Raw genomic sequence first — 14,114 nt, 5'->3', positions numbered from 1 at the left:
CTCCTTATTTATTCATTGCTCCCGACTTACATCTCTGATCTCCCGACCTACATCTCTGATCTGGTCCACAGGCACATACCAGCCCGCCCCCTCCGATCCTCCAATGACCTGCGCCTAGTCGCACCTCGCATAACTCAGTCACACGCATGATTGCAGGACTTCACCAGGGCTGCCCCTACTCTCTGGAACTCTCTCCCACCAGCCGTCAGACTCGCCCCCACCTTTAACCACTTAAGGACCACAGTCTTTTCGCCCCTTAAGGACCAGAGCCTTTTTCTCCATTCAGACCATTGCTCGGTCATACAACCTACCACCTAAAGGAATTTTACCTCCTTTTCTTGTCACTAATACAGCTTTCTTTTGCTGCTATTTGATTGCTGCTGCGAGTTTTAGTTTTTATTATATTCATCAAAAAAGACATGCATTTTGGCAAAAAAATGACTTTTTTAACTTGCAGTGCTGACATTTTTCAAATAAAGTAAAATTTCCTATACATTTGAGCGCGAAAGTTATTCTGCTACATGTCTTTGATAAAAAAAAAAAACATTGAGTGTATATTTATTGGATTGGGTAAAAGTTATAGCGTTTACAAACTATGGTGCCAAAAGTGAATTTTCCCATTTTCAAGCATCTCTGACTTTTCTGCGCACCTGTCAGGTTTCATGAGGGGCTAAAATTCCAGGATAGTACAAATACCCCCCAAATGACCCCATTTTGGAAAGAAGACATCCCAAAGTATTCAGTGAGAGGCATGGTGAGTTCATAGAAGATTTTATTTTTTGTCACAAGTTAGCGGAAAATGACACTTTGTGAAAAAAAAAAAAGTTTCCATTTCTTCTAACTTGCGACAAAAAAAAATTAAATCTGCCACGGACTCACTATGCTCCTCTCTGAATACCTTGAAGTGTCTACTTTCCAAAATGGGGTCATTTGTGGGGTGTGTTCACTGTTCTGGCATTTTGGGGGGTGCCTAATTGTAAGCACCCCTGTAAAGCCTAAAGATGCTCATTGGACTTTGGGCCCCTTAGCGCAGTTAGGCTGCAAAAAAGTGCCACACATGTGGTATTGCCGTACTCAGGAGAAGTAGTATAATGTGTTTTGGGGTGTATTTTTACACATACCCATGCTGGGTGGGAGAAATAGTATAGAAATGGTGAGTTCATAGAAGATTTTTTTTTTTTTGTCACAAGTTAGCGGAAATTGATTTTAATTGTTTTTTTTTCACAAAGTGTCATTTTCCGCTAACTTGTGACAAAAAATAAAATCTTCTATGAACTCACCATACTCCTAACGGAATACCTTGGGGTGTCTTCTTTCTAAAATGGGGTCATTTGTGGGGTTCCAATACTGCCCTGGCATTTTAGGGGCCCTAAACCGTGAGGAGTAGTCTTGAAACCAAATGTCGCAAAATGACCTGTGAAATCCTAAAGGTACTCATTGGACTTTGGGCCCCTTAGCGCACTTAGGGTGCAAAAAAGTGCCACACATGTGGTACCGCCGTACTCAGGAGAAGTAGTATAATGTGTTTTGGGGTGTATTTTTACACATACCCATGCTGGGTGGGAGAAATATCTCTGTAAATGACAATTGTTTGATTTTTTTTACACACAATTGTCCATTTACAGAGAGATTTCTCCCACCCAGCATGGGTATGTGTAAAAATACACCCCAAAACACAATATACTACTTCTTCTGAGTACGGCGATACCACATGTGTGACACTTTTTTGCAACCTAGGTGCGCTAAGGGGCCTAACGTCCTATTCACAGGTCATTTTGAGGCATTTGGATTCTAGACTACTGCTCACGGTTTAGGGCCCCTAAAATGACAGGGCAGTATAGGAACCCCACAAGTGACCCCATTTTAGAAAGAAGACACCCCAAGGTATTCTGTTAGGAGTATGGTGAGTTCATAGAAGATTTTTTTTTTGTCACAAGTTAGCGGAAAATGACACTTTGTGAAAAAAAAACAATACATATCAATTTCCGCTAACTTGTGACAAAAAATAAAATCTTCTATGAACTCATCATACACCTAACAGAATACCTTGGGGTGTCTTCTTTCTAAAATGGGGTCACTTGTGGGGTTCCTATACTGCCCTGGCATTTTAGGGGCCCTAAACCATGAGGAGTAGTCTTGAACCCAAATGTCTCAAAATGACCTGTGAAATCCTAAAGGTACTCACTGGACTTTGGGCCCCTTAGCACAGTTAGGCTGCAAAAAAGTGTCACACATGTGGTATCTCCATACTCAGGAGAAGTAGTATAATGTGTTTTGTGGTGTATTTTTACACATACCCATGCTGGGTGGGAGAAATATCTCTGTAAATGACAATTGTTTGATTTTTTTTACACACAATTGTCCATTTACAGAGAGATTTCTCCCACCCAGCATGGGTATGTGTAAAAATACACCCCAAAACACAATATACTACTTCTTCTGAGTACGGCGATACCACATGTGTGACACTTTTTTGCAACCTAGGTGCGCTAAGGGGCCTAACGTCCTATTCACAGGTCATTTTGAGGCATTTGGATTCTAGACTACTGCTCACGGTTTAGGGCCCCTAAAATGCCAGGGCAGTAAAGGAACCCAACAAGTGACCCCATTTTAGAAAGAAGACACCCCAAGGTATTCTGTTAGGAGTATGGTGAGTTCATAGAAGATTTTTTTTTTGTCACAAGTTAGCGGAAAATGACACTTTGTGAAAAAAAAAACAATACATATCAATTTCCGCTAACTTGTGACAAAAAATAAAATCTTCTATGAACTCATCATACACCTAACAGAATACCTTGGGGTGTCTTCTTTCTAAAATGGGGTCACTTGTGGGGTTCCTATACTGCCCTGGCATTTTAGGGGCCCTAAACCATGAGGAGTAGTCTTGAACCCAAATGTCTCAAAATGACCTGTGAAATCCTAAAGGTACTCACTGGACTTTGGGCCCCTTAGCACAGTTAGGCTGCAAAAAAGTGTCACACATGTGGTATCTCCATACTCAGGAGAAGTAGTATAATGTGTTTTGTGGTGTATTTTTACATATAACCATGCTGGGTGGGAGAAATATCTCTGTAAATGACACATTTTTGATTTTTTTACACACAATTGTCCATTTACAGAGAGATTTCTCCCACCCAGCATGGGTATGTGTAAAAATACACCACAAAACACATTATACTACTTCTCCTGAGTATGGCGATACCACATGTGTGACACTTTTTTGCAGCCTAGGTGCGCTAAGGGGCCCAACGTCCTATTCACACGTCATTTTGAGGCATTTGTTTTCTAGACTACTCCTCACGGTTTAGGGCCCCTAAAATGCCAGGGCAGTATAGGAACCCCACAAGTGACCCCATTTTAGAAAGAAGACACCCCAAGGTATTCCGTTAGGGGTATGGTGAGTTCATAGAAGATTTTATTTTTTGTCACAAGTTAGTGAAAAATGACACTTTGTGAAAAAAACAATAAAAATCCAATTTCCGCTAACTTTTGACAAAAAATAAAATCTTCTATGAACTCATCATACACCTAACAGAATACCTTGGGGTGTCTTCTTTCTAAAATGGGGTCACTTGTGGGGTTCCTATACTGCCCTGGCATTTTACGGGCCCAAAACTGTGAGTAGTCTGGAAACCAAATTTCTCAAAATGACTGTTCAGGGGTATAAGCATCTGCAAATTTTGATGACAGGTGGTCTATGAGGGGGCAAATTTTGTGGAACCGGTCATAAGCAGGGTGGCCTCTTAGATGACAGGAAGTTTGGGGCCTGATCTGATGGATAGGAGTGCTAGGGGGGTGACAGGAGGTGATTGATGGGTGTCTCAAGGTGTGATTAGAGGGGGGAAATAGATGCAAGCAATGCACTAGCGAGGTGATCAGGGCTGGGGTCTGAGGGCGTTCTGAGGTGTGGGCGGGTGATTGGGTGCCCGCAAGGGGCAGATTAGGGTCTAATCTGATAAGTAACAGTGACAGGTGGTGATAGGGGGTGATTGATGGGTAATTAGTGGGTGTTTAGAGGAGAGAAGAGATGTAAACACTGCACTTGGGAGGTGATCTGATGTCGGATCTGCGGGCGATCTATTGGTGTGGGTGGGTGATCAGATTGCCCGCAAGGGGCAGGTTAGGGGCTGATTAATGGGTGGCAGTGACAGGGGGTGATTGATGGGTGGCAGTGACAGAGGGTGATTGACAGGTGATCAGAGGGTTATTACAGGGAATAACAAATGTAAATATTGCACTGGCGAGGGCAATCTGAGCGTGTGGGCGGGTGATTGGGTGCCCGCAAGGGGCAGATTAGGGTCTAATCTGATGGGTAACAGTGACAGGTGGTGATAGGGGGTGATTGATGGGTAATTAGTGGGTGTTTAGAGGAGAGAAGAGATGTAAACACTGCACTTGGGAGGTGATCTGATGTCGGATCTGCGGGCGATCTATTGGGGTGGGTGGGTGATCAGATTGCCCGCAAGGGGCAGGTTAGGGGCTGATTGATGGGTGGCAGTGACAGGGGGTGATTGATGGGTGGCAGTGACAGGGGGTGATTGATAGGTGATTGACAGGTGATCAGTGGGTTATTACAGGGAATAACAGATGTAAATATTGCACTGGCGAATTGATAAGGGGGGGTCTGAGGGCAATCTGAGCGTGTGGGCGGGTGATTGGGTGCCCGCAAGGGGCAGATTAGGGTCTAATCTGATGGGTAACAGTGACAGGTGGTGATAGGGGGTGATTGATGGGTAATTAGTGGGTGTTTAGAGGAGAGAAGAGATGTAAACACTGCACTTGGGAGGTGATCTGATGTCGGATCTGCGGGCGATCTATTGGTGTGGGTGGGTGATCAGATTGCCCGCAAGGGGCAGGTTAGGGGCTGATTGATGGGTGGCAGTGACAGGGGGTGATTGATGGGTGGCAGTGACAGGGGGTGATTGATAGGTGATTGACAGGTGAGGTGATCAGTGGGTTATTACAGGGAATAACAGATGTAAATATTGCACTGGCGAATTGATAAGGGGGGGTCTGAGGGCAATCTGAGCGTGTGGGCGGGTGATTAGGTGCCCGCAAGGGGCAGATTAGGGTCTAATCTGATGGGTAACAGTGACAGGTGGTGATAGGGGGTGATTGATGGGTGATTGATGGGTAATTAGTGGGTGTTTAGAGGAGAGAAGAGATGTAAACACTGCACTTGGGAGGTGATCGGATGTCGGATCTGCGGGCGATCTATTGGTGTGGGTGGGTGATCAGATTGCCCGCAAGGGGCAGGTTAGGGGCTGATTGATGGGTAGCAGTGACAGGGGGTGATTGACGGGTGATTGACAGGTGATTGACAGGTGATCAGGGGGGATAGATGCATACAGTACACAGGGGGGGGGGTCTGGGGGGAATCTGAGGGGTGGGGGGGTGATCAGGAGGGAGTAGGGGGCAGATTAGGGACTAAAAAAAAAAAATAGCGTTGACAGATAGTGACAGGGAGTGATTGATGGGTGATTAGGGGGGTGACTGGGTGCAAACAGTGGTCTGGGGGGTGGGCAGGGGGGGGGGGTCTGAGGGGTGCTGTGGGCGATCAGGGGGCAGGGGGGGGGAAATCAGTGTGCTTGGGTGCAGACTAGGGTGGCTGCAGCCTGCCCTGGTGGTCCCTCGGACACTGGGACCACCAGGGCAGGAGGCAGCCAGTATAATAGGCTTTGTATACATTACAAAGCCTATTATACATACGTGCAGCGGCGATCCGGGTGCTAGTAACCCGCCGGCGCTTCCGAACGGCCGACGGGTTACAGCGAACGGTGGGTGGAGCCAGTCCCCGGCGGCTGATCGTGTCACGAATGACGCGATTGCCGCATAGCCACTCCCGCAGCCGCCCCCGCCGATGGGCGTATTGCGGTCGTTTGGACCCGGAGTTTGCCGCCGCCCATCGGCTGGGGGCGGTCCTTAAGTGGTTAATACCTTCAAACAAGCTCTCAAGACTCACCTCTTCACGCTCGCATACCCCCCTACACCAGCATCATAATATGTTCTGTTAGACCCCCTCTCAAAAGACGCACCTATTGTCTCCACCCCACCCTTTAGATTGTAAGCCTCTGGCAGGGCCCTCCTCCCTAATGTATCCAGCTTGATTATGCAATCTTACTCACAACCACCCTTTTTGTAGACTCGAACAGTCTCTATCTTGACCTATGACACTGTATTGTTATCAAATCATTTGCATGATCTTGTTTTGTTGTGAGTTTCCATATGTTCTACCTGTATGTTAACCCATTTATCTATTGTGCAGCGCTGCGTAATATGTTGGCGCTTTATAAATACAATAAATAATAATTGCTCCCAAACATCTGCTTATTGATGCAATTAACTGATCACCCAATTATGGTAGCAGTGCAATGCATAAACGCATGCTAGCCCTGGCTTGGAGCTTCAACTAAAGTAGTGTAGTATTTATCACATGGAAGATGTCTCCAGTGGTTGCTACACCAATATATTAAAGAAATGTAGTTTAAGGTGACCCTGTATCTGGCAGTAAGACTATGGTATACCTTCTGCAATTTCAGCAGCATTAATTACTGGTGCAAATGAGGGTGTACTGAGCCAGAGCATGCTGCCATAGGATTAGACTATTACCACCCTTCCCCCTCCCAATGTGATTGCTGCCTGGCTTCAGCATTAGCGCAGGGGGAAAAGATGCCTGGGGTGGTAGGGGCATGGATAGCTGGAGGAATGCCAAGGGGTGGGAAGAATGTAACAGGATGAGAGGGGCATAAAAAGGTGGGTGGGGCGGGCATGACAGGGTGGATGGGCATGGCTGGGTTTCCAAACCAGGAAGTATGGACAAATGCCAAGACTCACCAGTGTTCAGCAGAGTAGTCTGAGCTGCTGATGTGACAAAGCTTTATAGTATACAGCCTTGACACCTGTTTGTTGTTAAACAAACCTCCACAGGCTTGCTTTAACTTAAAATAACGAAGTTATTTATATAAGTCCGAATATATTGATGCATAAGAGTCTCAATAATTCATACTAACAAGAGTCAATGGGTTGCTACCACTTCTGGACAGCAGACTACTTTGCTGCAAGTGTCTACCAGGTCGTGACTCCCAGAGTTAGTCCACTGCAGATGAGAAAAACAGGAGGGCAAACCCCAGCAATGTGGAGAAGACCAGGCACAGGGGAGGCCGAGATCAGACTGATGGCTAGTAAGAGTCAGCGTACAGGCTTAAAGAGAATCTGTATTGTTAAAATCGCACAAAAGTAAACATACCAATGCGTTAGGGGACATCTCCTATTACCCTCTGTCACAATTTCGCCGCTCCTCGCCTCATTAAAAGTGGTTAAAAACAGTTTTAAAAAGTTTGTTTATAAACAAACAAAATGGCCACCAAAACAGGAAGTAGGTTGATGTACAGTATGTCCACACATAGAAAATACATCCATACACAAGCAGGCTGTATACACCCTTCCTTTTGAATCTCAAGAGATCATTTGTGTGTTTCTTCCCCCCCTCAGCTCTCATGCACTGAAGTTTCAGGCTGCTCCTTTCTTCCTGCAAACAGCTTTGCCTTTGTCTGTAATTCCTCAGTATGTGAAAGCCCAGCCAGCTCAGAGGACGATTTATCCAGCTTGTAAAAGATAAGAGAGAAGAGAGAAGCTGCTCTAATCTAAATAATACACAGGCAGTGTGCAGAGAGGGGCCTGGAAGGGGGAGTTCATAGCAGAACCACAACACTGAAGAACTTGGCAGCCTTCCAGACACAGGCCGACAAGTCTGACAGGGGAAAGATACATTGATTTATTACAGAGACTGTTATAGTAGAAAGTGCTGCAGTAAGCTAGAACACATTAGAATAGCTTTTGGAACTTGTAGGATGATAAAAAACAGGATGCAATTTTTGTTACGGAGTCTCTTTAAGTGAGAAATGAAAGCTGTCAGAACACAGTCAGGGTCAGGCTGAGGTCAGACCTGACAGCTGGCAGAGCAAGATCAGTACACAGGCTGAGGTCAGGACTGGCACTGGCGATGCAATGTCACCATACAGGTTAATGTGGCTGGAAGAGGAAGGTTACAGTTTAGGCTGAGGTCAGGACTGAAGGCCAGTAGAGCAAGGGGTACAGACCGAGGTTAGGACTGTCTGGGCAGTCTGCAGTAACAGGCAGTCTGAGGTCAGGATTGACATCTGCCAGACTCAAGGTAACAGGCATATGTCAGGGATCACAGCTAGGAAACATGGCTAAGGTGACAGGAAAAAGTCAAACGTTTTACTTCAGCTAACATCTGGAAATATGCCTGAAGAAGATGACTAGATCACAGAAAGCTTGCATAATTTAACTTTATCAGTTAGCCATAAAAAGGTATTACTTTTACAAAACTTTGTTTTTTTTACCTATTTAGGATAAAGTCAAGAGTGACATCTGACAGGGTCGAGGTGATAGGCAGAGGTCAGAGCTGACAACTGTCAGAACTGAGGTGATAGGCTGAGTTTGGGACTGACAGTTGGTAGGGTGAGGGCAGTAGGCAGAGGTAAGGGCTGACCCACTAGCAGGATCAAGGGTCAGGATAACACTGTGTGGACAAATTATAAAGACATACTGTACAGTGCAAACAGCAGTGAGTACTGTTTAGCCAGGCTGTAAATAGCCCAAATTTGGCACCAGTTCTGTGGCTTTCTGTCCTGGTGAATGACCAGTTTTTTGTTTTGTTTTCTGCTGAGGCACAAATATAGTAGGAACAGAAGTTATCATCACCAGCATGAATCCAAGTTGAGAATGGTTTGCAATGTGGCAGAACCAAATATTCATAGCATGCATGTCCAGAGGACAAATCTACAGGAATTGTGTGATGTAATCATGTCAATACAGACCCAAATCTGAAAGAATGTTTCTAGCTTCTTGTAAAATCTACGCCATGTGGAATATAAAGTATACCTGAACCTGTTTTTCCGTAGTGAGTGGAGCACACAGGCATGTTGCTTGGCTAATTACATGTCTGCATGACTTCTTTTTGAGGACCAGGGACTCCCCCTTTGCTGATAGATCATCATTGAAATATTAGACATGGAGTTTGTCCAAACAGCCCAAACAGAAAAGGGTATGATTTGATTAGCTGCAATGAGAAACCCAAAACACGCCCACTGCAGCATAAATCATGCCCACTCCCTGTCTGCAGTAGCCGTGCTCCTGTCAATATAGTGTCTCCTGTCAATATAGTGTGAATGGAGAAGTGCCCCAGAACCTTTCGGGGTCATGGCCATCTTGCATAACTAATAAGGATTTTTTAAAATGAGATAAAAGACCAAAAAAAGTGTCATATCGGCAAAAAATGGTACGTATAGGATCTAGAGGGGCAGAGACCAGTAATGTTTTTCATTTGATGGTTTTACAAGGTCACAGGTTTGCTTTAAGCTGTTTTAAAGATGAAAGAAGGCTTGAATTAGGGTAGTATTCCTAATACAGTGTTCAGGTAGTATAAATACAGCCATACTATATAGATTAGTCCTAATATTTGTACCTTTCATTCATTCACCTCCATATAAATATCTTGTCTTCTGCAGCCAGCAGTGTGTACCAGAGAGCTTTGTGTTTTCTCGTTTTACACTCTGGGAGTGATGTCTGGGGCTGCTGAGGAAGTGGCTACAGGAGCTGAGGTAAATATCCTCCTTGAAACTTGACTGCCTTGTGGCATGTACTACTGATGTATATATTTAGGTGTCATGGAGGAGGTCAGTGTTAACACACAGTTCATCTTATTTGCAGGTTGTAGGACTGCTGGTTGCAATGTGTCGAGCAGCTCTGGAGTCACCACGGAAAAGTATTATATTTGAGCCATACCCTTCAGTAGTAGATCCCAATGACCCCAAAACACTGGCCTTTAACCCTAAGGTAAACAAAAAAGATTGTCTACACTATGGCCTTCACATTGACCTTTATTGTTGTCCTCTACCATCTGTTTTTAACATGGATTTACCCTTTCTTCTACTTCAGTGAAGAAAAGCTGGTTTATATATGTTATGTAGGTGTTTGGTTCAAATTTATATGAAATATGGTATATGGATGGGATAACTGGTCAAACTAAGATTATCAGCACACTGAAGAGTGAAACACTTGTAATAAAAGCAAACATTCAATTTTATATAACATGCCCAAATACTGGTAACTCTCAGGGCCCTTTCACACTGGTGCAGTGCGATGGGTCATTTTACTGTACCCCACCTCTATGCTAACGAAAGCCTATGGGTGCTTTCATACAGCATGCAGTGTGGTGCGCCGGAAGTCACCGGTCTACCGTGCAGGCAAACAGACGTTACCACGTGACCTCTGCGGCGACATACGGCGGACCTGAAGTCATGGAAGTCTAAGGCGACGCAGGGATTTTAAATAAGATGGCAGGGGTGGTGCGGCGTGCATGCACGGAAGCGTATTTTGTACAATACGCTTCCGTGCACTTCCGTATTTCCCAAACAGTTGACCACAAGCGAGCGTCACTTCCTGTTTGGATCGGAGCCAGATGGGGATTACTGCGTACTAACTTGGTAATATCCGAAGGCTTGTTTTTGGTGGTGCGTTGCAGCCCCTGGGACGCACCGCTACCACCAATATACAGTCTGAAGCCGGCCTCAGGTGTCTCTACTGTATGTTACTGCAAAGAAGAAAACTTATATCCTTTATTCTGCCCTGTACAACAAAAGGGACATGAGTTCCCAAACAGCCAACCAGGATAAAGTGGCACAATATTCCTGGTTGTCCAGCAAGGAGAAGCAGTACCTTGAAAGTAACTGAACATTGGAACAGCAAAAGGAAAGCCTTGCATAGACTATCTTGCAAAAAGGCTAAAACATGCCACTAGTGCCTGCTGACAGGCTGACGTTGTTATATCTGTACACAAACAATGATCTTAGAATGATCATACTTTCAACAAAGATCCAACACACTGCTTGGGTCTTCTACTCAGACAGGATGCTCCACATTGGCAGGATGTAGGTAGATCAACCCCGGTCAAAATGGTTTTGTTGTAGTGAAAATGAGTAGTATAACTTGCTAGACTCAGGAATGTGCTAGCGCCCCTGGCAAGAATCTAGCATGCCCCTGACCCTTCTCAGTCCATCATTGAGTTATCTGCATGCAAGATTGACTTGGTTGAGCACTGGCCGAGGGCATTGTCCTCTCCTCTCTCCCCGCCTACTGTGTGTCACTGAGCTTTTGTAAGGCCTCGGCCCTGCACTGTTGCCATGAGGGATCAAGACCTAATGCCTCCTGGGCTACAGTCCTCATACATGTGAAGGAGGTTTTAGTTTGAATTCTCAACCCCCAGTATCATTGTTTTACAGCGGAAAATTTAATTCAGTATAAATAAAACAAGCTTGCATTTCAGATGGTTTGTGAGGCACATGCAAAGGGGTATGTTTATTTAAAAAAAAATACTTATTAATTTTATTAAAATGAATACATACAGCCAGCACAGGGGAGTAGCCACAATTCATGGGGCCCCCCAGCAAAACTTTGATGAGGACCCCCCATTGTTCATACACTTTGCTTTGCCTACCTTTGGTGACCCTCACAGCCTGGGGGTCCATCTTGCAATGGTCATAAAGTGTGGCCATCATAATCCTTACACCTATAACCAGTGTAGCCACAAAAACAGACCCCTTTACTGGAAGTAGGGAAGGATAGTAGTTGGGACCACCTCACAGTTCAGGGCCCCCCTGCGGTTGCATGAGCTGCTTCCCTGTAGTTACGCCCCTAAGCCAGCATATTTCATGGTACTTTGCAATTGCTGTGGCACACAAAAATACAGAGAAAATGACAATGCAAGAAAGGTTATACAGATAATCCATAACTATACAGTATATCCAGCAGGAGGTACATCACAGAAAGGCCTAACAATAAACAGCAATACCATGCGGTAGGAACACAGGTGATCTCTGAGTATTGCTGAGGGAAGAGCCGGTGGGATCTCTACCTTTTCGCACTAGTGCAGTTATGCAATCATCAGCTTGCTTGCTGTAACTTTGCAGCACATTGCATGCACACCAGCGTTAGACGCACTGTATATACGCGGTGCAGCATGGTGCCGAAGAGGATCAGAGTGTTGGGGCTGAGGGGCCAGGCGTCATACTGGACTAATGCGTCCATATAATATTTATATTACCGGGCGCAATGTGAGCCGACAGTGATCTGAAGGGGCTGACTCCATTCTGGATTATATGGTAAAGGGTTAAGAAAAAAAATGTTTTTGTCAGGAAATGACATAGGTGTCTCCCAAAAGATAACAAGACAATGTACAAGAGGAATTATTGTGGAAAAATAAAAATTCTCCGCTTTCATTTAGATTTGAGAAAAAAGTGTCCAGTCCAAAATTATTCATACCCTTCACAAACTGTCAGTCTGTGGGAAAATCCAAAGTTCTATACCATTCCAAACTGTCCAAGCTGTTCTAAAGCACCCTAATTACCCTGATTAATTGGGAACAGCTGTTTTAATAAACTCAAAAGGTAAAAAACAGCAGCTCTCTGCAGTTGGTTTGTGGACAGTCATGGCTAAGACAAAGGAGCTCAGTGAGGACCTGCGGCTGCGCCTTGTGGCTGCTCACAAGTCAAGAAAGGGCTACAAGTCCTTTTTTTAAATGTATTCAAGTTCCAGTGGCTACAGTGCAAAGTATTATTAAAAAAATGCAAGATGTTCCACACTGTGGAAAATCTCAGAGGACGTGGTCGGAAGCCAAAAGTGACACCTGTGCTGGCCAGGAGGATAGTGAGAGAGGTGAAAAATAATTCAAGGATCACTACCAAGGCCATCCTGGTGAATCTGGGCTCTGCTGGTGGCAATGTCTCAAGGCAGACAATCCAAGGGACACTGCACACTGCTGGGTTCCACGGATGCAGACCAAGGAGGACGGCACTTCTCCAGATAAGACACACAAAAACTCGCTTGGCCTTTGCAAATGCTCATCTGGACAAAGAAGACTTCTGGTTTTCTGTGTTATGGTCAGATGAAACAAAAATTTAAGTATTTGGTCACAATAATGTTTCCTTCATTTAGCGTAAAAAAGGAGAAGCCTTCAACACAAAGAACACCATTCCCACTGTCAAACATGGTGGTGGGAACCTAATGCTTTGGGGGTGTTTTTCAGCCAATGGACCAGGGAACCTAATAACCATGAAAAAAAGAGCAATACATGAGGATTCTCAACGACAACATTAGGCAGTCTGCAGAGAAACTTGAGCCTTGGGCATCAGCGGGCATTTCAGCATGATAATAAACCAAAACACACAGCAACAATGGTGAAGAAATGGTTAGCAGACAAATTATGTTTTGGAGTGGGCCCGCTAGAGTGCTGACTTGAATCCAATTGAGAATCTGCAGAGGGAGCTAAAGGTAAGGGTGATGGCAAGAAGACCCTCCAACCTGAAAGATATGGAGCTGATTGCTAAAGATAAATGGGCAAAAATACCTGTGGAGGCATGCAAAAAGCTGGTCTGCAATTATAGGAAGCGTTTGATTGCTGTAATAGCCAATAAAGGCTTTTCTATTGATTATTGAGAGGGGTATGAATAATTTTGGACTGGGCACTTTTTACTCAAATGTAAATAAAAGCTGAGAAATGGTTTTTTTTTCCCACAATAATGCCTCTTGTACATCGCCCTATTATATTTTGGGAGACACCTATGTCATTTCCCGTCAAAAAAATAACTTGCTGGTCGAATAAAAGTAACTTTAAGCTACAATTTGCTAGGGGTATGAATAATTATGGGAAGCAATGTACATATGTGTATATATGTGCATGTATATGTGTGTGTGTATATATATATATATATATATATATATATATATATATATATATATATATATATATATATATATATATATAATACTGTATTTTGTGGACTATAAGACTCACTTTTTTCTGTGTCTTATAGTCCAGACTTGTGGACGCCTTCCAATACAAACCTCTAACCCGCCACAATGTTGGGGACTTGCTGTACTGTGCCCATGCAGCAGAGGACGCAGGGAGACATAAAGGGGCATATAGGAGGACACAAGGGGGACACAAAAGGGTATATATGAGGACACAAGGAGGACAGAGGCAGACACATGGGGAACACAGTAGGACACAAGGGGTACAGAGGAGGACACAG

The 14,114-nt window shown here is 44.5% G+C and overlaps 1 protein-coding gene across 2 annotated transcripts in view; it reads left to right on the top strand.

Annotated features, from left to right (window-relative positions):
* PARP6 (poly(ADP-ribose) polymerase family member 6) overlaps positions 1-14,114 on the top strand; it is an 88,828-nt gene that overhangs the window by 38,242 nt on the left and 36,472 nt on the right. For both annotated transcript variants that reach the window (XM_068275755.1, XM_068275754.1), the window contains exons 12-13: positions 9,534-9,626; positions 9,736-9,861. In XM_068275755.1, the coding sequence (XP_068131856.1) occupies positions 9,534-9,626; positions 9,736-9,861 (219 nt within the window). The remainder of the gene's footprint in view (positions 1-9,533; positions 9,627-9,735; positions 9,862-14,114) is intronic.

This window comes from Hyperolius riggenbachi, chromosome 3 (genome assembly GCF_040937935.1).
Source record: "Hyperolius riggenbachi isolate aHypRig1 chromosome 3, aHypRig1.pri, whole genome shotgun sequence".
In the NCBI taxonomy this organism is placed as follows: Eukaryota; Metazoa; Chordata; class Amphibia; order Anura; family Hyperoliidae; genus Hyperolius; species Hyperolius riggenbachi.
The sequence above is the reverse complement of the archived record's forward strand: the minus strand, read 5'-3'. Positions and strand labels throughout refer to the sequence as shown.